We start from the raw sequence: 25811 nt of genomic DNA on the forward strand, positions 1-25811 counted from the left end.
TGCCAGGCACCACAAAGGCGTCCTTTCAGACGCCCGCATGCTTGACCTGTGCAGGGTCAGCGCTCTGCTTTGTGCCCCGTGACCCTCGAGTGACCCGGGGTCACGGCAAGGGCCCCGGGGTCAAATCCAGATGCCTCCGTCTAATTTTGCCCCGACTGGGTTATCCGTCCAAATCTGCCCTAAAATCCCACCACCACCCCCCCACCTTAAAACCCAGTACACATGACTGAGCCCCATAGAAACACACAGGTACTCTGCCATCTAATTGGACTACTGTGGAGTAGTGCTCACACTCAAGCTCTCTCTCTCACACACACACACACACACACACACACACACACACACACACACACACACACACACACACACACACACACACACACACACACACACACACACACACACACACACACACACACACACACACACACACACACACACACACACACACACAGGCCTGACCCCCTGTAACTGCACTAATACCCCATCCCATGGCCTTTGGTCTATCTTGAGGGATTAGGTGCAGAAAGACACACATACAAGCACAGATACAGCCACACACACATTAACACACAGTCACACACACACACTTATGAGCGCAGCAGGCCTGGCTGAGGGTCTACCTTGAGGGATTAGGTGCAGAGAGACAGGACCCTCCAGCCAATCAACCGGTCTGTCACATTGATTTTGAGGGGTCACTGGTGCACAATGGCCAGGGTTTTCCTGTCTTAACCTCTCTGATCACACACTCTCACACACACACACACACACACACACACACACACACACACACACACACACACACACACACACACACACACACACACACACACACACACACACACACACACACACACACACACACACACACACACACACACACACACACGATAACAATGAACTTTATTTATATCATTTACGTAAAAAGCAGAGCTAAATAACAGCCTTATGACTGGGTCAAATGCAAGACTTGTAAACAACTAATGGTAAAAATAGACGGCATGAGAACAAAAAACATTGGGACATAGTGTAACAAATAAGTCCTATAGGAATAAAAGTGTGGTATTTAAAAGATAATTAAATCTATAAAGTCTATAAAAGTTACATTTTAAGATGCGTAATTTCAGTATTGTATCGAAATAATGTACACATTTTACAGAAATGACTTGACAAAGTGTCCACAAACACACACATATATGCAAACACATTCGCACATCTGGTAACAACAAAGTTTATATCCTGTAAAGAGTGGAGCTCTTATTCCTGCACAAGGTCCCAACTTGATTTAATTCCTGATTCGATATCGATTAATTTAGGGATACTTAAGTTACAATACCAATTCTGCTTTAATATGATTTGGATTCTCAGGGATGTTTTTTCATTAAAGGCTTTATATGTGATTTTCTGATCCAGCAGATGTCGCCCTTGAGCACCAGCATGAAACCAAAACAACTCGCGCTGCATTGTTGTGTTAGCATGCTAATGCTAGTGATCTTTATTATGCTCGTATCTTCACACTGCATGTAAATTTACCTGAAATGAGCGTGATCTAGAAACACAGTTAAGCAGTGAGTACAGTATGTTATTCTTCTTTTCTCTAGTCCCTCAATTAAACAACTTTTATATGTGAGGGGAGGAGTCAGCCGGCTGTCCTGGCAATGTAAACAAAGTGAAGATAGGACTCTGAAAACTCTGAAAACATCACAGACAGTGGGACTCGGGTGTTACACCCATTGTAGACAGTCATGACTCACAGAGTTATTTTCAGAGGATATACTTGATTTATATTTAAGTGTGAAAAGTCACATATAAAGCCTTTAAATAGGTTGAGTTATCGAAAAAGTTATGGTTAACATTAAAAATTGACCCCAAAGCAGTTCCATGAGTGTACTTTGTATTTAGTTGCCTCTGACAACAGTTCAGCATTGGCTTGTGGCTTGTTTGAATTATGTCTTGTCTGTAAAACACAACGTTAATCTCCACTCAATGTCGATACAGTGAGAACAGTCACATATTAATTTGTTGCTCTGGTTTGTCCAGCTGTCACAGGTTAGGGCGACTTTCTCTGCCAGCTTTAAGTGAAGTTGTAAGGCTGTGTGTGTGACCTCTGTTTTGGTGTGGCCTCTTCACCCAAATGTTTGCTTGTTGGTTACATGTAGCATGGCTCAAGTATATCAACCCTCTGAGGTCGACGTTATCATAAACGACATAAAGAATGTTGTCTTCACACTATAATATAATTTATTTAAAAAACTAGAAACTTACTATTCTTTCCGATGATAAACTCTGTGTCCCTGCAACATCCAGAGGCTTTTCTATCCCACTGAGAAGATCCGTGAATATTAAGTGACTGTCCGGGTCTAATTCTACCAAATATGAACATAACCCGTGATGTTTTATGTATTAATTCGAGTGAAATAATGTAACTTCAGTTAGCACACTCTGCTAACGCGGACGCAGCCATCTTGTTTTTCGCGTTTATGTCGGTCGACCAATCAGAGGCCGAATCTGCGACCAACTGACATGTAAGGGCCAATGAGATGCTAGCGCAGTCTGAAACAGACGCCGCAACTTGATTACGTCACATAGGCCTATATACAAACTTTTTTTTACAACTTTATTGTAATATAGACAATAGGTTGGTAGATTTACGAACAAACATGCCAGGGGTTGACAAAGACTAAGATAAAGTGAAAGGAAGGATAAAAATCTATACATCATCAGTTTATCAAATTAAAGTGATCACAAATTTTAAGGACCTTCGGGTTCTCAGTGTTGAATGATTTTTTATGCAGTTCATGAGAATATAGTTTGAATATCGGTTTTCCTCCTATTAAAAGATTGATCTGTGGATTGTATGAATCTATATCAGTTCATTCAAATGAAAACAAATTCAAACCCATTTATGAAGATGTGTAAACAATTAAAAGTAAAAATGGACATTATGGGAACACACAAGACTTAAAATGTTTGACAAAAATAAATCCTTTAAAGATACAAACGTATGGGCTAAAATCTACCACTTATTCAGGTCTGTAAAGTGTGTTTTTGAATATTGAAAGAATGTAAAAAAAATCCTTTAAAAATTTGCAACAAAGGCACACACATGTTGACACAATTCCGAAACCCCTAGTCCTCTCAAATCTCCATCACATCCCTCCTTCTCTAAATCCTTCATCCCCATGGGGAAAGCACACCCGGCTGGGGGGAAATCTCCCATTACTCCCACCTCTAGCATCCAGCCCCCTTGCTCCTTCTTCTCTTTCCTGGTCAAAGAAAACAATAGTTGTCCATCACAGAGGGCACTAGGCAGGGGGTTTTCATGACGGAAATAATCCTAGCTATACTGCCAGCAACATTTTCAGGTGCTCGACCTGGTTACTTTCTCTGACGTCATTGTGCGCATTATGCCCATGCTGTTTTAGTCTTTGTTGTTCCCCCCCTCACACCTTTAGCCCTTGCATCCCTCTTTGCCTGTTTCCCTTTCCTGGAGGGAATCTCTGAGGCATCTGGAAAAACAGGATTCATGCATGTCTGTTGTTATTGTTATAACAGAGCAGGCAAGCGATGGAAAGCTAGTCAGGTCCCATAGAGTAAAAGTTGCAATACAACAATGTAATACTTAATGATTGAAGAAGTCTTTCAATTACAATCCTGAAGCAAATGTATGGAGTGTTAGTTTCAAAATCTAACAACATTAAGAACAAATTCATCAGAATAAAAAAAGGCCAATGTGATTGACAAATTATGAGACTGTCCGCTTATCCTCTCCCTTTTAGTAACTTGATTATTTACAACTTTACTGTTTAGATTAGGCTAATATTATCCCTTGATTGAACTGACAACAAATCACAGACATCTGAAACATGACCTTGCCCTACAGGTGTAGACTGTTTGAAAGGGGTCAATCGACAGAAGCATCAGAGACTTAAAAAATCTTTATTAGTCAATTTTTATTTGACTATTTAACACTTTTTTATGATAAATTAAAGTCTGAAGAGAAACTTGTAGCCACAGCTGCCAAAAAAATAATAACACAGTAGGCCTACAGTAAAAAGTGAAAAAATGTCCTGCAGGAATGTAGTGGATGATAAGTTTTTAAAAAATAAAGAGAAAACAAAAGTAAATTAGATCAATCAATCAAACTTTATTTATATAGCACCTTTCAGACAAATTAAATTGCAGTTCAAAGTGCTTTACAAGAGTGCAGAAAAGTTATTGACGAAAAAGTAGTTTATAAAATCATTGATAAAATCATCGAGAGACTAATGCACACCAATAAGAATTAAAAAATATATATATAAATGAAAAAATAAAATAAGACACAAAAGCAACAAGATATTAAAATTAATACATAGGAGAAGAATATTTAAAAATGTAGTAGGATAAAAAAGACAATAGAATAATGTTAAGATTTGAATTTAAGCCAGACTGAATAAATGAGTTTTAAGACTGCGTTTAAAAGTCTCAATATTCTGGGCTCCTCTCAGACCTTCAGGAAGGTTGTTCCACAGTCTCGGAGCGTAATAGCTGAAAGCAGCATCATCAAATGTTTTTGTCCTGCTCTGTGGAACAACTAAAAGAGAGGAACTGGAGGGTCTGATGGGCCGTCCTGGTTCATAAACTAAAATCATATCTGATAGGTAGTAGTCTGGTGCAAGGCCATGTAATGCTTTTTAGATGACAAAAACATTTTCCTATGGGGTGATAAAACTCTTGATGTGATTTAATTTGGTTAAGAAAGAGGGATTTATTTCAAGTATTTCTTAACCTCCACGTTCACCCTATATGGCAGCGGTTCTCATCTGGTGGGTCAGGACCCAAAAGTGGGTCGTGGAGTAATTTTCAGTGTGTCAAATAGTCTCAAAATCACTTTTAAAACATTTTTGTTTTGCTTCATCTATTAGTTCTGTTCCATCTGAGGTACAATCAGCACACTTTTTCATAAAACAAATCTCATTGGTCGAAAAATATCAATAACTTGGGTCGTGATTTCTTATTAAGGAGTGGGGTCCTGAGGCTAGACCAATTGAGAAACCCTATGGAACCAAATGCATTACTTCAATGTGAACACTAGTGGGCGCTCATGTATTTCCACAGTGATGAAACCTGCAGGCGGTGTTGTCTTCTCTGACCTCATCGACTGTAATCTCTACTTCCTGGATACGCGCTCAGAAAAACAGTCAGGTTGGATTTGCAGTTATCATATTAAAGTGAGTTTCCACCAACTTGTAGCTAACACAAACAGTAAGGCGTCATTTTCTAAATATAAATAACATCTTAATGCCACGAAATCACCGATGATAACGTAGACGGGCGAGTGAGGCGGTGGGCGCAGAAAGTTGCAGAGGAAGGTGAGTTAATTAAAGTAACAACGATAGTGTTTGTTTGCTTTACTTTTAACCTCCTGTTACTTTTTTTTTAAATATATTTTGTTTTAAGGTTAGGCTTTGTTGGGAGTTTTCATTAACAAGGTTAGGTGTAATTGTGTCAAATGCAAACTAAGTTGTGTCTGTGTTTTCTCCCAGAGCGCCACGTCACTTAAAAAAAGCGAGAGAGAAAAACACACACCCGGAAACAGCTGCGACCACCGGGCTCTGTGACAGCCTCTTAACGGAGAAGGACCAGTGAATAAACAGGTCAAAATGACGGCGTCCAACTGGGGTCTCATCATGAATGTGGTGAACAGCATCGTGGGAGTCAGTGTGCTCACCATGCCCTTCTGCTTCAAACAGGTGCGTCACTTGAAGCTGCACGCGCACGTGTGTGTGGATGTGCAGGTGTTGAGATAAAATCCATCCCAGAAACACGAGCCTTTGGTTTTTTTATAAACATATTTTTATTGAATTTCACATTTATCAGGACATGTACAATATATGTATACACATGTAACAAAAGTATGACATAAAACAACCCTCCCAAAAATAGAACATGAGACAGTACATCAATAACACAAGAATGATAAAAGGAATTAGTACAATATAAGTGAAATAATAAACATAAACAGTCACATTTGACACATATTTCTCATACTGGTAACAGTTCACAATCATGCTTTCAATACATTGTCCAAGTCAGCATTTTTAACAAATTCCAAAAAAAACCTCCCAAATTTTACCAAACTCTGAAGCTTTCTTCCTAACTATATATGTAAGTTTTTCAAGAGCCAGACTTGCTGATAATTCTTTTAACCAACGTCCAAGAGAGGGACTACATACATTTGTCCAACAGAGCGCAATTGAACGCCTCGCCTGTAATAAACATAGGTCCACCATTACCCTCTCTCTTTTAGAAAGAGTACAGTCATCAGGAAACAGACCAAATATGCACAGCTTAGGATTTAACGTTATTGGGGAAGAGGTGATCTGAGCGATAAGAGATAACACAGACCTCTAACATTTTTGGATCTCAGCACATTCCCACAAGCAGTGAAATGGAGTGCCACGGTGTGAACTGCACTTCTAACGTAGGTCAGGAATATGAGGATCAAACTTGTTCAATTTTACTGGAGGGATGTAAGTCCTCATACGAGCCTTTGTTTTGACCGTAAACTATGGCGAAGCAGATATTTGGTTGAGTTATTTTATTGTAAAATATTTAAATCATTTACGACAACAGAGTTAAAAGAAGGAAAATGCACGTGAACAAGCTAAATTGCTCGTTATGGAGAATAACCAATTAGTTGCATTATTTGGCTTTTTATCAATGTTGTTTTTTATGTAATTCCAATTTTAATATTAAAGTTTGTCAAGCCTAGGTTCTTTTTATGTTGTTTTTCTTAAAGGGTACATATAAGTAATTAACTAATGGATTTTGATTCTTAGTTTGAAAACTTTTTACAACTTTAAAATGAATATTTAAATATAAGAAGCTGTATTTCCCTTTAAGTATACAGTTTAAAGTAATAGGATGTTAATGGTGAGGTGCAGTGAACTGTTTGTATGTACACTTCTTATGTTAATATACTTAACATTTCAGTTCAAACATTTACAGTATAAACATTTGGCTGAAATGCATATATAAGTGTGGCAAAATTATTTTAACATTAATTTAAGCTTTTGTTTAATTCCATTTATCAAATGTTTTTAAACATCATAAGATAAAATGTGTTTCTTAGAACAACCTCAATGATAAACATGGCTGGAACAAAATGATGTGTAACTTGCTTTTGAAAGCTACTTATTCAATTTAAACTATTTTATGTTTTTGATATCTTGTGAATGCTAGGTGGTCTTTCCTTCAGTTGTATCAGCAAGTGTGTGTTTTCTCTCTCAGACCTTTACCTTTATATCTACCTTCTTGTCCACTTAATTTAAAGTTTGTGAATCCGTTGTTTCCTCTATGGACTCCTGGTGTTATGAGTGTTAAAGTGTCCCTCTGTCCTCTTCCAGTGTGGGATAGTGCTGGGGACTCTCCTGTTGTTCTCCTGTTCGTGGATGACCCACAAGTCCTGCATGTTTCTGGTCCACACAGCGAGTAACACAAAAAGAAGGACCTATGCGGGACTAGGTGAGTTTCAATCGAAATAAGTGACATTTTTACATTTGTTTATGGCGCTTGCATTTCTTGTTGAATGTAAAAAAGTTATTCAGAATTCAGTTCATGAAAGGTTTTGCATTACTGTTTCACAGTAGTTTACAGCAGGATGTATGTAACAACCCATTTCAAGATTACATTTTTGGTGCTTTTATACGTTTATTGGAGAGACAGGACAGTGGATAGAGTCAGATATCAGGGAGAGAGAGAGAAGGGAATGACATCGGGGAATGGAGCCACAAGTCAGATTCAAACTCCGGTTGCCCCCTTCGAGGAGATCAGCCGCTGTACATGGTGCAGGCTAACTAACCACTAGGCCACTGTCGCCCCTGTAACCACCCCATTTAATGTAAAGGAAACAAAGTTAGTATTTAGCAGTAGCAACAAAAGCTATCATGACTGTGTGACTTCACTGTTACTTATCCCCTGCAGTGATCCAGAATCTTTCAGATGCTTAGTTCTGTTCTGTAGTACAAAAAGTCAAAACACATCACTTAGGTATTCCGGGTTTATCTTAGGCATTGTTTATACATAAACTATTTTTAGGACACTGCCATCTGTTTGTCCACATGTTGTTCACACTGACGTCACGCTCTCTCTCTCTGCAGCTTTCCATGCTTACGGAAAACCAGGAAAAGCTCTTGTGGAGATGAGGCAAGTCTAGTCATGAATTCACTTTATCATCATGCTGTCTATGAAGCATAAATTATGTAGATTTTTTTTTTGTACAAATAACTTAAATGATCTATAACAATTAAATAGATTTATTCCAAAAACATAAACTCCAATAATAATCTCAGCTGTCTTCTCTCTCTCTCTCTCTCTCCCTGCAGTATGATCGGTTTGATGTTGGGGACCTGCATTGCCTTCTACGTCGTGATAGCTGATCTGGGCTCCAATTTCTTCGCTCAGCTGTTAGGTTTACAGGTTTGAAATTAATATTTCTACTTATCTCAGTCATTTAACATTTCCTAACACTTTATATGATATCAAATCATTGTTTTTCACTGCTCTCTTCTGCACTGCCCTTTTACTCTTGAAACCAAGTCACAACGTGCGATTGAAACATGTCTTTAAGTAAGCTTGTGAAGAAACAATGTTTTTTATAATTTATATTTTATTGATTTTTATAACAACATTATAATGGCAAACAATTCTAAAAACAAACCAACATACTAAAAGGGAACAACAAAACAGGCAGGAAACATAATACACAATAAATGGATGACAGAAATTAGATACAACGATCAGAAAGTATCAACAGTGCATCACCAGAAGGAGAGCATATGACATGTGCTTGCAAACAAACAAAAGTCAATCAACACCCTGGCAGTGATGTGTTGCGTTCTCCTGATATAAACTGGCTAAAATTGTCCCATTGCTCCTTAGAAATGTCATTTTTCCAGTTCAGCTTTCCAAGCATATTTTCACAAGCAGCTATTGTCATAATTTCTTCTTTCCACATTTTCAGTTTCAGAGTTCTTGGTTCTTTCCAAAATCTAAGAATTAGCCGAGCACATGTTGTTAAGCCAGTTGTCAATAATTTGAATTAATATTTGCTTAAATAGGGTTCTACACCTTTATCCCCCAGGAGACAAAGCTGAGGTGATCTGGGAACCAGTCCTCCATAAGTGGTGAAGAAACAATGTTGTACTTTTCATGTCTCTTCTGAAGGTGACCTTTGGTTTCCGTGTGCTGCTGCTGTTTGCCGTGTCCCTGTTCATCGTCCTCCCTCTGAGTCTGCAGAGGAACATGATGTCCTCCATCCAGTCCTTCTCCGCCATGGCTCTCATGTTCTACACCCTTTTCATGTTCACGGTGAGCTCAACTACACACACACACACAAAGTGCATGAGATAAACTGCCTGTGTAGAAGATGAAACACCTTAGGAATTTAGCCATACAGCTAACCAGCACAAAGTTTATCAAACAGTGCATTTCTATTTTACTCACTAATTTAAAGGGCATTTTTTCATATTTGATATTATTCACATTTTGTTTAATTTGAATGATTTCTTTGGTTTTGTTAATGCATTCATGTGTTCTATATGTTCTGTGTTTTCCTTAACTTTGAAGAGTTTATTCAGAAGTTCACTTCGAAAGTCTTTGGTGTTGTCATCCTCCACAAAAGAAGAAGTACATTAATATACTACCTGCTTCTTGAAATGTAATCTGAATATTGTTTAGTAATGTTATTATGTGTCAGTTCTTTTCTATCTGCTCCATTGTACAGAACTGTGTTTACCTTTTACAATACAAAGTTGTATTGCTCCTCTTTTATTTTTTTAAAGAGTAAATTGGAACTTAATCACATCAGGCAGAAAACAATTGCTGCACTGCACTGCTCTTTATAGCCTGAAACAAAGCCTCTCCCCTGGGAAAGGCAAACCACTGGGGAATGGCCACAAGAGGAAATGTAAGCTCTGCAAGTGCAAAGTAAATGGAGGTCAGAAATTCTACTCCACTTAATCGTAAACTCGTTCAACTGGTAGGAATTACAAGTCTCTATTTTACCTTTTGTTACTAGATTTAAGATTTACTTTTTTATTGATCCCCGCAAGGGGAAATATAGTATACAGTATACATTTAGTGTGGAAGTATACACGCACTAATGGAGAGATGTCAGAGTGACGGAGCGGCCCACAGTGGGGGCTCCTGAGCTGGTGGTGGGGAGGGGGTTTGGTGCCTTGCTCAAGGGCACCTCGGCAGTGCACCAGACCAACTTCCATACTTCGTCCGCACCGGGACTTGAACCGGCGACCCTCCGGTTCCCAACCCAGATTTTTTTGGGGGGGTGAGACCCAAAAGGGCCAGAAATGCATTTTGTAACTAACTCTAAAAACATAATAGCATTAGAAAAAGATTGATAAGTGTCAGTCAGTGTTTGGATTTAATATGCACCCAAATGCTCAGCATATATATGAGATACATCGACAGGGACAAACACAAAAGACATTTTCTTTACAGTTATATTTGATTTAAGTTACTTTTGTAAACATACATTAATTTCTTTATGGTTTCTTTTTAAAGTCCAGTTTTTTTGTTTTTATTTCAGTTAAAACAAATATTTTTGGCAATCTAGTTTTTGTTATGTTTGAGATAATAACATTGGGCATCCAAATTCCTGTTTTTGTCTTGCACAAGGTAAAAAAATATATATATTCCAACGACTCGTGTTATTTCAGTGACTTCCAGCAGTAGTTTTCTGCCTCTCTTGATTCAGCTTGTTTACTCTTTAAAGTCACTCTCACACTGTGTGTTTGTGTGTTTTTGTTTCAGTCATGTTTAGTGCTGCTTCCCAAACGTTTTACTGCTGATCACAGTCTCTCTGTGCAAAGTGACCTGTAGATCTTGTAGCATGGCGATTACATGGACAGTTGGTGTGGTGTGTGTCTGGCTTCAGATCCAGACCCGGCTCAGCCCAGTCCAGACCCCTAACCCTTTTAACAGTGATGTCATTTTCCCTCCTTTTCCTCTTTGCTCATTACACCACCTTACCTCTCTTTCTCCCTTGTGTCCTTCTGCTCTCCCTCACTCTCCTCGACTATCTCATCTGCACCCTTTTGTTTGCTCCCCTCTGTCCCACTGCCCTCTCCTCCTCCTCCTCCTCCTCCTCCTCCTCCTCCTCCTCCTCCTGATGCTGATGCTATAGATAGTGTTGTCGTCACTGCGCTATGGCATAATCTCGGGCTCCTGGATGGAGCGTGTTCACCTGTGGCGATTGAAGGGCGTCATTCAGTGCCTGCCCATTATCGCCACAACCTTCTGCTGTCACCCGTAAGTAAAACCATTGAATACCCACCCCCCCCCCCCCCCAAAATAACACCACTGTAAGGGCAGTGTGGGGGGAAGATGGAGAGTGAAGGTAGCCTGCTGTTTCTCCTGCAACTTTACGCTCCTATAAAAACTTCTCTCCCACCGACCTGATCCTTCCGCCCATTCCTCTCAGTCATTCCTGTTTTCACCTTTAATTTGGGTTTGGTCTGAGCTGTTAGTGCTCTATGAGTGTGTGTGTGTGTGAGTGTTGGGGGCAGTAGTAATAAGGCAGAGGGGTGAAACATGCTGCAGTGAAAGTTTTGGCCGACTCCACGCCCAGGATGAGCAGCCTGGGTGTGGGTGCGGAGGCTGAAGGACTGTGGAGTATTCTGCTGTTTTTTAATCAGGTAAACAAATGAGCAGGACATAAGAAACACAAGCTGATCGATTTGAAAAAAACCTGTTAAGTACTTTTTGCCAAATTACCCATTCAATTTCTGTGTTTTTATTTAAATATCTTCGTCATTACTCAGCAGGTTTTTTTGTTCGGTTTTGGTTTTCTGGTCGTGTCTTTCTGGTTTCCTTTTCTTCATTTCATCATTCATTCCTTTCATTATCTGTCTGTGAGCCGTCGGCATGGGTGCAGCCCCCCCCTCCCCTCCTCCTCTTCGTGATCTTCACACACTTTTCTTCATTTTGGTCTGGGCCGTAACCCCCTCCTTCCCCTCAGATGGTGCTGTCCTCGTTCAAACATGGCCTGCTCAGTGGCCGGTGGCTAGAGCAGGTCAATGTGGTGCGCTGGGAGGGTGTGTTTCGCTGTCTCCCCATCTGTGGGATGGCCTTCGCCTGTCAGTCGTAAGTACTACTCCTGCCCTCCACCCGCATAGGACCAGTAAAATAATACTAATTACTAAAAAAAGAGATACAGAGTAGGATAAATCTGACTGTAGACCTTAAAACATGTTTTTTCGTACACTGTCTAACTCCTACAGCTGCAACATGAATGATGTTTTTCATTGCTGCATGTAGAAATGATGCATGTTTACTTGCATCATCACTTTAAGCCACAGTGGAGGGATCAGGGTGAATTTGTCACACAAAGAGACACACACATTTGTGGTGGAGATAATTGGTTGTTAAGGGATTTGTCGTCCTAATTAAGGCAGGCTGCTAATTTTTTTGCTAACGTGCTCTTCACAGTCAGCTCATCTGTTGCTGCCCTGCTTAGAATTAACCTGAGAACTAAAACTGCTTTTTTGTCCACACTTCTGCTTCTTTTATTATGTTAGAAGAATAAAACGACTTGGCCTTTACTGGTTAAAAGAAAAAATGGATGGAAAAGATTTACAGTTTTTAAGTGGCTTTAAATGTCACCAAACATGGGACCAGTTTTAAAGTAAAGATGAAAAGTTCCTGTCCATTTAAAATCATCTTTATGATCTGAAAAAAAATCTTACAATATTCAAATTGTTCAAGGAAACAAAATTAGTTTGGCAGCCATTGCCCACACATTTGATACTATAAGATTCCTTCAACTTTACCAACATTGACAACAGAGATTACTCCTCCAGACATCCGCTCAGTCAGAGCTTCTTAGGAGAACATATTCATCCCTTTTCTACATTTTCATCCACCTGCATGCTCTTTCACTGCTTCTTTTGTCCTGTCCTCTATGCTATAGCGCTTTGCTTCAGGTTTTAAGAGGTTGAAGGGTGATTATTGAAGGCCTAATTGGGATCTTGATGTACAAATTCCTACCTTTTGATTGCTGCACTGCACTTGGGTGTAGGGTGTGTTACAGTGAGGTCATTAGAGGCATGATGTTTGGCCGGTGGTAGTGTATGGGTTTGCTTGTGTTAGAGAGAGAGTGAGGTAAGTGATGGGAGTGGGTGACTGTAGCCTTGAGACTGAAACAACACTTTAATTAATAGAATTGCAAAAAGCCAGCACAACATTTTGGTATGGCGGGTGTTTTCAAGGAGTAAGGTGTGTGTTTATTAGAAGAAAAAAAAAAGTGGGGGGAGGGGGGGGCAGGTTGGGGGGCTCCCACTAGCAGCACTGAATGATATTTGGCAGGGTGATTTCTTGGCCTGCGGTCAGGCAGAGAGAGGTGGGCGCCCTGTTAAAGCCAAACCACTAATCAACACATTGGACCGCGGCCATCTTACAGACACATACTGATGTATTCACGGGCTGATTAAACAGCTCTCAGCACATTGGACTTTTATTACATTCATGAAATGTGTTTACTTTCGGTTAAAACATTACTTAACATCACCATTATGGCGCGACAGGAGCTGGCCGTGTTGTCTTTTGGCTGCACGCTTTGAATAGCGAGGTGCAGTTAGCTCATAATAGAGGGACATAAGAAAAACATGTGCGGCCAAATTGTCCCTCTGTGATGCTTCTGTCAGCATGTTTCAACTCTGAGCTAACGATAATATCTACAGCACACACTCGAGCCCTCCAAACGCTTCTCCATGTAAGACCTTCTCCGTCATATTTCCTCTAGTTAAGGGCAGAAAAAAAGCACATTAGCCCCCGAATCAGGACTTTTGTGTGATCATTAGATGATTTAGCCCCCAGCTTACAATATGCAGTTTTACTTAACCTTGGCTATCAGATTTACTGGTTTGTGGATTAAATAAGCATTGAGGAATAGCCCCACGGGACAGCACTTGGTCATAAAACCACAGCATGTGAAAGAGAGAGAACAAGAGGTGGAGGAAGTTATGGTTTCTTTCTTTCTCAGGTCGTCTCCATTTCTTACTTTCACATATATATACGATGGTGTTGGAGAAAGAGACAAGAGTCTGGGAAGTTTACAATGCTCTGAAAACCACCAGGGTCTCAGAGCTGTATATAAAACCTGTAAATATTCTGGTTAGTGTTCCAACAGTCCTCTCTACACTCACAGAGACAGAGACAGTCTCAGGTTCAACCTCAGCCAGCCTTCACTACTGTCACCCATTCTGTGTCACACACACATGCACACACTCATGTGTCAACAAAGTCTTCCCCCACATACTCCGCCCACACTGCCATGACATTACTTCCATCTCCTGCCTAATTATACCGGCAATTCTTTTATTGTTATGATCACTGTATGAAACGATACGATTGGGGGAAAAATGTGATGCGTTTATGTGCATGTCGGATGTTCTCACAAACACAACTTGTTTGGTCTGATGTGCTGTACGTCCTGATTTACAGGCATCTTCATTACATTTGGCTACAGTATGTAATGAGGGGCCTTTTTCTGCAGGTGATCATCAATTAATAAATTACCTGATAGTTTAATGATTCATTAATATACTTGTAAAAAATGGATAAACAATCCTGATGAATGGAAAAGAAGAAGGGCATTAGCTAGAAACTATTCCATTTTATAGAAATGTATGATCAACATTAGACTTTTTTCCAATCAGGTGGGGAGGTGAAACATTTGCATAGTTAAATATTGCTTGCCTGTTTCTTGCAACTTATAAGCTCAAGCAGCACCATTAAACAGTTTTTTTTTTTTTTTTTTACCAGAAACATGTGTAGCCAGATGTATCAGACTTTTTATTTTCTTGCTTGATTGACTGTAAAAAGGTCATTTTAAGATTATTTTTCTACATGATTTTTTATTTAAAATCTGCATATTTATGTTATTAGAAGTAAGCATAAATTGTGCTTTTTCCGGACTCAAAACAAACAAAACTGGAAGGACATTTGTTTTTATTTTTACTAATGTTGCTATGTTGGTGTATCTACCTGTCCGCTCCAAATAAAGATACAATTTAAAAAAAAAAGAAGTAAGCAACTACTTTTAATCCAGCCAAAAATGAAATCTGTCTAAAGTTAAGAAGAAAAGCGAAAAACAGAGATCTTTCCTGTCTTATCATCTCTGCCTGGGCTACTTTCCCAGTCCTCCCAGCTCCCACTTCCAAACACAAGTTGCATTATCTGATCTTTTTCCGACAGCACATGAATGCACCACAGCAGTAGATGTAGCGTGGTCTTTTGTCATGTAGCCCACAAAAAAAGTGTGTTGTTGCTGTGCGGCTACTGTCTCTCACAGGCAGGTGCTGCCGACGTATGACAGCCTGGACGAGCCGTCCGTCAAACGCATGAGCACCATCTTCACCTCAGCCCTCAATGTAGTCACCATCTTCTACATCACTGTGAGTGGAAACACACACACCATCCAACACCATTAACACTGCTGCTGTTTGTCATGTAAGCCTGAAGATGTTGTGATATTACAGTGTGTCTGATATCACCTATATTAGTGATAATGTTTCATATTTGTATCAGTGGTAAAAATTGACCTTTCATGACTTTTTTTTCTCATAGTCCACTGCACAACTCCTACATTGCACCTTTTTGTACATTGCGTTTTTAATTTTTTATATTTAACATTTTTAAATTCTATTTTATATATTGTAATATGTTCTTATACTGTATTATTTAAGTTGTTGCTACTTCTGCTTTATTTCCTTGTTAATTGTTTAGCACCAATACACCAAGTCAAATTCCTTCTATGTGTAAATGTACTTGGCAATAAACTCCGATTCTGATTCTGATAGTAACCCTGGTTCTTTTTCCGTCCCTCCACCTCGATGTGAACCAGGTGGGTTTCTTTGGCTACGTCAGTTTCACAGACGACATCGCCGGCAATGTTCTGATGAACTTCCCATCTAACCTGGTAACAGAGATGATCCGCGTTGGCTTCATGATGTCTGTGGCCGTCGGGTTCCCCATGATGATCCTGCCCTGCCGTCAGGCCATCAACACCATGCTGTTTGAGCAGCAGGTGAACATGAATGTTCAATGTTATGTGGTAACAGAAACCATCAACCATCGACTAAATCAAACCTCAATGACCTCAACCATTAGTTTCTGAAGAGGTATTTTGAAGCCCACATTTGGGAATGGCAAACTCTAGCTTCAGGCAGAGAATAAGGCAGGAGGGGGAGTTGAGTTTTCCCCAGTAAAGAAATGAGCTATCAAGGCCAAAACTTTTTTTTAACCTGGCTGTAAACATTTATGCTGTTTTGATAAAAAAATAAATAAAAAGACATATTAATATGAGCTTCAATGGGGCTCCCTTGGTTTTGCAGCCAGCCTCATGTGGACACTTGAGGAACTTCAGTTGTTTTGCAGTTTTACATTTGCTTTATTTTTCAATACTGGAGGTTGCTTCTTGATGCTATCAAACGTTGTAGTCATACAAACACCTCTGCCACATAAGATAACATCCTGCTTGTGTTTATAGTGAAAACCAGACCAGTAGTACTTATTCTGATTCCTGAATAACCAGCCTTAATGGCATTTTTCCGCCGCCCTGGTGGACACTTTGTGTATCGCTTGTGTTTTCTTTATTTTCACCCTCAGTTTAGTTTCATTTACACAAAGAGCAGACTGCAGTGTGCATGCAGCTCAGTTATCTCCTTACGTTTATAACTTGGAGTTGATATGTCCGTAAGTAACATGTCATATATTGTTTGAATGCATTTTTATGAAGAGATATTTCTGTTTATGACGATAACATTAAGCCTCCAGTTGTGAGTAAACACGGAAATCTGTTTTGCTAACCATCAAATAGCTAACATTGCATTAAGCATTGTGTCATGTATTTCCGGAGTTGTTTAGCTGCTGAATAAATGTGTGTAAGAATGTTACATGTGAATACATGGGGTTACAATTCATAGGGATTTAAAAAGTAGTTTAATTCATATTCGTCTCAAGCTATTAATATACATCATACATTTAACTATTTACAGTTTCATTTCATGTGTGTATGCTTTACATGTGCAGTATATTGACACAATATTTGTACTGTATTTTCAGTTTTACAGAAACGACCATCACTAAAGCCACGTAGTTCAAGAAAACGGTTTTATTGGAGTTTTTGTTCGCTATCTGTGTAGCCTTGCTCAGAAACGCAATCGTGAGGACAGAATAGTACTAACTGTTGGTAATGTGATGATGAGAAATAAGACATTATTAAGCACAAGAATTGGTGTGGCCACAACAGAAAAATTGATGTACTGTTAACACTGAAAGCTTCCTAGAAAACACGTTTTATTATTGTAAGCTGAAAAATAGAAAATGCAGTTTCATGATGTTGAGATGGTCCTCCTTTTGTGTTTCCATCTCATAGCAGAAGGATGGGACGTTTGCTGCGGGAGGATACATGCCTCCTGTGCGCTTTAAGATGATCACCCTCTGCATCGTGTTTGGAACCATGCTGGGAGGCATCCTCATCCCCAACGGTACATCCTGTGTGTTAGAACAGTAGTGCACTGTATGTATATGTGTGTGTTTGTGTACAGCTCGCCGACTGGAGGTGTGAGTGTGAGTGATTGTGTGTGTGTGTGTGTCTTTATGTGGGCGGGGTAGCTGTGGAACTTTACGACATGTGTGAATGTGACTTTACGAGTCAGTGACTGTCACACTCCAACACAGTCCTTAAATCAGGACCCTAACTTTTATCTCCTTTTAGACGGGCAGACGGGAAGATAGGGCTATTATTCTCTTTGACTCTCACTGCACACACACACACACACACACACACCCATGTAAACACTTTCATTGGCTCTCTGTCAGGTTTTCTGAGTCTCTCTGTCTCTCTCACAAACGGCTCCAAAATGGTGGCGATGTAAAGGTTAGCGTGAGTTTATGTATTATTCATTCTTTTATACAGCCGCTGTTTGTTAAACTTTTGATTGGCTGGACACACACACACACAGAGCAGGTTTGGCCAGCTCTTTGTGTGTCTAATCAGACTAATAGACTGAGGAGAAGGGAGGTAAGGACCCTGGAGAGAATGGACACTAAATCTGAGGGAGACAATATGGTGTCCGTCCTCCGGATGAACTATGGAGTTCCAGGCCAGACGCCCAGCCAGCCCGGTCTTCAGGGACGGGGGCGGGGCCAGGGCTCAGTGCTGCCAGGAAATAGGGCTCCATTGTTGGTAGAGTAGGGCTGAGAGGGTATGAGGGGCAGAGGTGGTTGTGAATGGAGCCGGTGATAAAGAGCAAAGATATCAGGAGATGCTGTGAGGTTTTTAGAACAAGGTAGGAAACAGTACGATTCGCTGGAAACTTTTAATTGTTAACTTGATGCTAACTTTTTAAACTCTGGTCTTTAACTATAAGTGAACAATTTTAACTCTTTATCATTAACTTTAACTAACTTTGTTAATCAGATATTTTATTAAATCATTTCAACTTTTTGAAGACTATAATCTTACTCTTTGAACTATACTGTTACTCTTACATTTAACAGTATATCTGTAACAGTCATTTTTGAACAAACAGGACAAAAAAACATACACATGACAGCAGGGACTTCAATGAGCAAATTAAAGATCACATGAGATTTAAAAACAATCAAAACAAGACATCAAAATATTTTGATGTCAAGACAGTATCATACATGGACATATCTATATCACAGATTTCAGACATTTAACATGGAACAGGGAATATACAACATAAGACTGTAAAATACAACACCCAGAGAGCATTAAGTATACACAGAGGTACAGGAGGGGCACCAATCTACATTGCAGCGCCCCCTGCGTAATAGGTCTGCTGTGCCACGTGGGAGGTGGTTTAGGAATGGTTCCCATAGCTTACTGAAAACCCTTTCATTTCCCTTTAACACTGAACTTAAGCGTTCCATTGGCAAGACTTTAACTATATCACCTCTTAATCACTCACTTCAAGCTAACTATTGAAGCTGTATATCCGTTATATTTAGCTTTAAGAATTACACAATTTAAAGTGGTCCACTGTTTATTCATGACTTTTAGCTTGCCTTGGCTAACTACTTTAATTATTAATCCATTACTTCATGCTGATCATTTCAACACTTCATACATTTCTTTAAGCTAACTAGTTTAGCTGTACATTAAAGTGTGCCAGCTACACTTTGGATGCAAGTACTGTTGGTTTGAAATCCCTTCTTATGGGCCAACAAGGTAATCACTGTGTTTGTCTTTCCCTTTCTTTCTTCAGTGGAAACCATTCTGGGTCTAACTGGAGCCACCATGGGCAGCCTCATCTGCTTCATATGCCCTGCCCTGATCTTCAGAAAGATCCAGAAAAATGGCATCATTGCTCAGGTGACAGAGCAAAAAAAGGAACTCTCTTCCCAATCATTAATCAGTCGAGTCATTCATCGACTCTGACCTCATTTGCTTCTCCTCTTTCTCTCTTTCTCTCCACCTTGTTAGCTGGTGCTCTTTGTGGGTCTGGGCATCCTGCTGATCAGCACCTTTACCACCCTCTCCATTTCGGCCAGCAGTACCCCCACCAAAGCCATAGGTCCTCCTCCACCAGCACCTATCAGGAACAACCTGCTAGTACCAGACCTTCCACAAATGCAAGGTAAAGATCACGACATACACTAATGGCATGCAATCACTTATCTACTTGATGAGATGTAGATTAAAGTGGAAAACTAATGAGCCATGCAAACATTTACCTCAACGGTCCTCAGCCAGGTAGACATGCAATAGTTTCATAGAAAAAGCACCAGAAGCATGAGACACATAGTTATTTCTTTGTTTTATTTTGCAAATTTGTGCACTGTTTGCAGCATCCTACGACAGCAATGTATAGAGAAGGAATATGAGGCTGCAAAGATTAAAACAAAAGCACAAAGCCACAGGAAAAAGTAAAAGCTTCCTTTCATGTGTGTGAGAAGAAAAGAAGGAGACAGACAGGGTGACTGATGGATAGACAGGAAGGGTGAGAAGATAACCTCTTGATAATATCTGAGAGCAGCACTGAGTGCTTGACATTGATGGAGCGAGAATGATGCCCTTCAAACTCGAGTAATTCCCTCCCCCCCCCCCCCCCCCTAGCCCTCTACCTCTGTTCATTTCTCTTGCCATCCCCTCCCCCCAAAAATACATTGTCTCCCCCTCTCTCCCTCATATCTCCAGTGGCAGCTTAAAATGCCTGCGAGCTCCAGAATCCAAAAGGTTGATACAGGTACAGGGGGAAGACAAAAAAAACAAATAAAGATGAACTTTAATGTTCTAATTTTGAAATGAATTAGGTGGCTTTTAGTTTCACTTCCTCTCATTTTCATACCTTCCTCTGGTGTGGTGCAACCTCCTGACCGGTTTCTCACTTTCCTTTTTTTTCATGCATCCCCCTCACTCTTCTCTTCTCTCTGTTTCTCATTTATTTTACCGCACCAATTGTGTCCGTTCTGCCATTGTCAACAGTGGCTGCCACCTAGTGGACCAACCTACTCATTAGCACCGGTCGGCTTAAAATCCATGATTACTGGGTGGATCATAGTCATAATTGTAATGCGCTACACCCAGGTGTTAATTTATTTTGGTGCCAGCTGTTAATGTGTGTAATAAACACAACTGTGCAATACTCTAACGAGAGCTTGTCTGGACCAGCATTAAATACTGTAGACTTACCACAACACAGTCATTTCACTTTTCTCAGACAGTAGTGGAATAAATGAGGTGTCACATTTGTGGTTTTTTAATTTAGTCACATTTTTTATAGAGTTAGGGATTCAGTTGCAGCAATAACTTTGTGTTGTGTGTCTCTGCATGTAGAAATTTCTCTTAACAAGAAGCCAGTGGAGATAGAAAAGCCAGCTCCTCCAGTTGTGGAGGGGCTAAAACCCGTAGAGAGGGTCCAGCCTGAGCCCCCCCAAATTATAGGACCAGTGGATGTACCTGAGAGGAAGAAGAAGGAGGAGGAGGTGCAGCTGGACCGCCCTGATGCTGGTAAGGGCACTAAACCATGGTTCCAATGTAAAAGAAATGTGTATGAATAGTAATGATTTGGATATTTACTTAGGTGTTGCTGTGCCAGAGGTAGAGGCCCATCGCCATGAACCTCCCATCCCTCATGATGAGGTTGTGGTGGATGCCAGGAAGAACAATGCAGAGCTGGAGGATGACAAAAAACAACCGTTTGTAGGAGAAAAGGAACTAAAGAGACATAATGGTTTAAGCAATGAAATGAAGGTAGAGGCCAATCGCCATGAACAACCGTTTGAAGGAGAAAAGGAACTAAAGAGACATAATGGTTTAAGCAATGAAATGAAGGTAGAGGGCCAGAAAGACGAGAAAGAGGAACAAAAGCCTGCAGAGGTTGTGAAGAAAGAAGTTGTGGATTTGGGTGGAGGTGAAGTTCTTTCTAACGAGGTGCTGGAGAAGCAGGGTGAAGCAGTAGGAAAAGAGCAGGAAGTTCCTAAGCTAAAGACTGATGAAATAATCGATGCTGTGAAAGATTCCAGGAATGTAGATGTGTTGAAAAATAAGGCTCCAGCTGCACAGGTGGAAAATGAGGCCCAAGCACCAGACACTGCAGGGAAACGTGAGTATTACTTTTCTCCTACCTGTCATTTAAACGATGTGGAAGAGAGGACAATACTACATCGATCTGGTGACATCTGGTGACATTTCAGCTCCACTTCCTGAAGGAGAACATCAACCTGCTGCCGACAGCAAGGACACGGCAGACGAGAAGTTGGAAGGTGAGTAGGATAGAAATATTCTGTGTATTCCCAAGATGCCTATTTATAAACAAAACAAGCTGCGCTACCAACTTATCATTGGTTGGTACATCATTTGTCTTTGAATTTCCACAATTAATCATATGTAATAAAATGTAAAATAAAGCTGCCACAACAGTCAGTATCATACAGTAGAAGTGGTGGGGATACAAGCCTTTGTAACCATAGTTTGCCTTCATTGACCAGGATTTGTGACATACAGGGGTCCTGTGACAGACACAGCTCTTTGTGTACACACTGTGCAGAAAAGTGAACTACATGATTACTTCAAGGACACTGTAAAGTTTTTTTTTAAACTTTTAGTACAAGATGATAAAGGCAAGTTGCAAAACATAAAGTGTAACACTTTGTTACTTGTTACTTTTTCACAGATGACCCCATACATTTCCCTGAAAGGTTAAACAAATTTCCATTTAATTTTACATGGACAAAAGAAAAAACAAGATTTAACTTTCTGAAAATTTCCATGAAACATTATAGAATAGAATAGAATTACTTTATTGATCCCAAACTGAGAAATTGTGGTGTTACAGCAGCAGGTTGTCCAAACACACAATATGAGCAAATCTAAACACAATATAATATTAAATAGAAAGTAAATAAGCACTAAAAATATCAAAACTAAGAATGAGAATATATACAACCAGGATTTAATTTAGCATTACTAGTCTTAAATATGAAAGATTAAATACAACATACTTTGCTAGAGGTAAATGTTATAATTGAACAGTATTGACATAGGGAGCTGTGCAATCAGTGATACACAAGTTAAAGTGCAGGAGTGTAGACGTGTTATCAGTAGAAAATATTCAATATAATTGTGAGTAGACAGACCTTTTAGTACAACATGATAAAGGCAAGTTGAAAAACATAAAGTGGACTTTCCAGATAGTCTTCTGCTTTATGCTGCTGCCTCTTCCTTCCTTATCTCAATTTGTTTGTTTTGTCTTCCATTGTTTCATCTTGAGATTTTGGGCCTTTTGCCTTATTTCAACGAAACAAAGTAACGCACTGTGGGGGCTTAATTCTCGTCCATTTCTTCCTCTGCCTGTTTTGGCTTTTGCTGACTTTTTCTTTCTGTTTACTTTTGCCCTTTCTCTCTCTCTCTCTCTCTCTTTCTCCGTCTTTTCTCCTTCTTCTTCCTTTCTCTGCCGGACTCCTGTCACAGTGATAAAAAAGCTGGTTGCAGGTATGAATTCCCTCTCTCCTCTATTCTTAATCTCCCTCTGTTTCCCTGCCATTCACTCAGCGGACTATTTATCAATTAAGTAAATAGGAATTAGCTTCTACTACTTTATGATGTCATATCACTAAACAATCTGTTGATGTAGAACCCACCCACTCACTTCCCCCCATAACATAGTTTGTGTATGTCTGCAGCTGCCCATTCCAGTTTATCTGAGTTTGGACCAATGAGACGGTCTGATACTATAGTGGGAAAAAAAAAATGTCTGCCCCACCTCCCATCTAGATAATGGTCCTGCATCAATCTAACTAAACCTCTCAGCTAATTAAAACATGTTTTGGAGCACTGTGTGACTTATTTTAATTCAGTGTCTTTGTCATGTAGAGGGCCAGCTGGACCACGCCGTCCTACTGCAGGTGATCAAGGAGCAGCAGGTGCAATCCAAGAGACTCCTGGACCAGCAGGAGAAACTTTTAGCTGTGATAGAAGAGCAACACAAGGAGATGCACCAGAAACAGCCTGCTGGTATGTATGCATGGGATGCTTTACAGACAGAGTACAGGTAACAAAGCATGTTGTTTAAGTTTAAAAAATGAATGTGTTATATAATTCAGGGGCTGGAGAAGGTGAGGCAGAGAAAGGAGTCCAGGAACCCTTGGAGGTGGTGGTGGAAGGAGGAGCAACAAAGGTGAAAGAGTCCGGCTTGGCGTCAGACGTGAAGCAGACTAAGGAGGAGGCTGGAGCTGCACAGGGTGTAGAAGACCAGCCTAATGCTATAGCCCCGAATCAAGCCCAGGCTGCTGATCAGGGTGCTGTGGCCGGGGATCCTAAAGCAGCTTATAAAGAGGACAGCCATGAAGCAGCAGAGGGAGAGCCCCATAAGCAGAGCGAGCTAGGGGCAAGGGGTGTGCCACTGAGAAAGAAAGGACCCGATGACCATCAACCTGAACCTCAAAATGATCAGGTAGCCCAACTCAAGGATGAAGAAAGAAGTGTAGATAAGGAAAAGGAAAGAATGGAGAAAGAGGCGAGGCTTGAAAAAGAAAAGCACGAGATGGAGACAAAGGAAAAACTGAGTCGAGAACTGGAGTTGGAGAAGGCACGAGCTGAAAAGGAGAGAATTGAGAAAGAAGTGCAGGCGAGAGTGGAGACACAGCGACTGGAAAGGGAAAGACGGGAGAGGCTGGCGAAAGAACAGGAGCTGGAGAGAGCGGCAAAGGAGAAGCTTGCACAGGAGAAAGCAGCAGCAGCAGCAGCAGAAGAGAGACTTAAGCAGAAGATGGAGCAAGCAGACAATGAAATATTTGAGAGAAAGAAAGAGATAAAAGTTGAGGAGGCTCAGGAGAAGCTGGCCCAGGTGGATGGAGATATAGCAGTCAGAGTTGTTGCACAGGGGGCTGAAGGAGAAGATGGAGGAGCTTTGAAGAATGGAGGAAGAGACCTCAAAGAGAAAGCTGTAGCTCAGGCCGACCCCAGAGAAAGAGGAGAAGACTTGGCCGTCAAAGCCAACGCTCAGCCTCAGGGCTCCCACGAGAAGGTCAGGGACCAGGGAGAGATGGATCTAAGGAGGAGGCGCAGGGCACTGGGACCCGGCGAGGCTGAAGGGATCTCAGAGGAGACCGGCATGTCCAGGGGGGTGCCTGGGCTGGAACCCCTGTTGGAGCTGGGGGGCTCAGACTTGCACGCAGCCCTTGAGGAGCGGCTACTGGCCGGAGCAATAGTGCACTCGCGTCAGATTAAAGAGGCCTCAGAGGACGAGGGGGTGAAATAGATACACACCTGCAAGAACCAGTCAAACTGTGGACTATGAAACAGTTGCCTTTACATCCATTCTCGACTTCAGAAATGTTCTGGACTAAAAGGAACACATTCTCCTTGATACTGTGTAGTTCAAAAATAACCCAAAGTCTTTGTTAAAGAGCAGTGTCTGTAAATGTTAACTTATTTTTGTCTGTACTGGAGAGAATTTTAAGAGGTTACTGTTGAAATGTAAATAAATCTATGCAAATCTGTGTGAAATGTTTTGACAGGATGAGTGTAAAAATGTTTGTTTGAATCTACTCAGTTCCTTTTCATTTAGCAGCTCTGTGGCTTCTGTCTCTGTAGGTTCTGTGTCTTTTTATCATCACTTGTGTGGATGTGTGTGTGTTTAACGCTGCGGCCAGTTAGGTTCATCTGTTACTTTAAAGTGTAAATCATGTACATGTGTTGTGGTTATTCTTTAGGCCTTCAATTGACCACATATTGGATGTATTGTGGGGGTAAAGCACCTTTAGTTTATTGTTGCTTCTCTATACTTTCAAATGAATGTAACTGCATTCAGCCTCATTCTGGAGCGCCGAGGTTTATAATAGTGTAGCCTTACTGTTTGAGAAACTGTGGATCCATGACTGTAGTAACAATCATTCCATCTTCAGAAGCTCCTCCACTTTGATTCATCGTGCCTTTCAAGCAACATGCTGCATTGGGTGACTCTTTAAAAAAATGTGGCAGTTTTTCTCTATTTTATTTTTCATCTCTCTCCTAGAACTTTGAATCTACAAATCGCTAAGATTAAGAACATTGTGTTTAGGAAATTGGAGAAATTAATGATCCATGTTTGGAGTGTTTTTTTAAATTATTATTTTATCCAGAAATCCAACTCTTCTGACTCCATCTGTTAGCACTTCAACACATGCTGGACCCTTTCTTCATACAAGAGACGTTTTCATGACTATTTTTCTATGTGCATCGAGTTTCTGTACATTTTGCTGATAAGAATAAATAAAAAACATCTTTATTACAT

At 40.4% G+C, this 25811-nt stretch overlaps 1 protein-coding gene across 5 annotated transcripts; it reads left to right on the forward strand.

The window, feature by feature from the left end:
* The first annotated feature begins 5147 nt into the window (after positions 1-5147).
* Positions 5148-25810, forward strand: slc38a10 (solute carrier family 38 member 10). Of its 5 annotated transcripts, none has more exons than XM_065949485.1 (18): positions 5148-5354; positions 5529-5735; positions 7392-7509; positions 8145-8190; positions 8370-8463; positions 9211-9354; positions 11189-11313; positions 15356-15458; positions 15908-16090; positions 17444-17552; positions 19302-19408; positions 19520-19673; positions 20873-21046; positions 21120-21641; positions 21733-21801; positions 23009-23029; positions 23411-23551; positions 23641-25810. In XM_065949485.1, exons 2-18 carry the CDS (start codon positions 5646-5648, stop codon positions 24795-24797), a joined length of 3357 nt encoding a protein of 1118 aa, XP_065805557.1. In that variant the 5' UTR covers positions 5148-5354; positions 5529-5645; the 3' UTR covers positions 24798-25810. The 5 variants fall into 5 exon arrangements, with proteins under 5 accessions (XP_065805557.1, XP_020503789.2, XP_020503790.2 ...); XM_020648133.3 differs by having other exon boundaries at positions 5149-5354; positions 17441-17552; XM_020648134.3 differs by lacking the exon at positions 11189-11313 and adding an exon at positions 12023-12147 and having other exon boundaries at positions 5149-5354; positions 17441-17552.
* The last annotated feature ends 1 nt before the right edge of the window (position 25811 follows it).

Source organism: Labrus bergylta, chromosome 21, assembly GCF_963930695.1.
Source record: "Labrus bergylta chromosome 21, fLabBer1.1, whole genome shotgun sequence".
In the NCBI taxonomy this organism is placed as follows: Eukaryota; Metazoa; Chordata; class Actinopteri; order Labriformes; family Labridae; genus Labrus; species Labrus bergylta.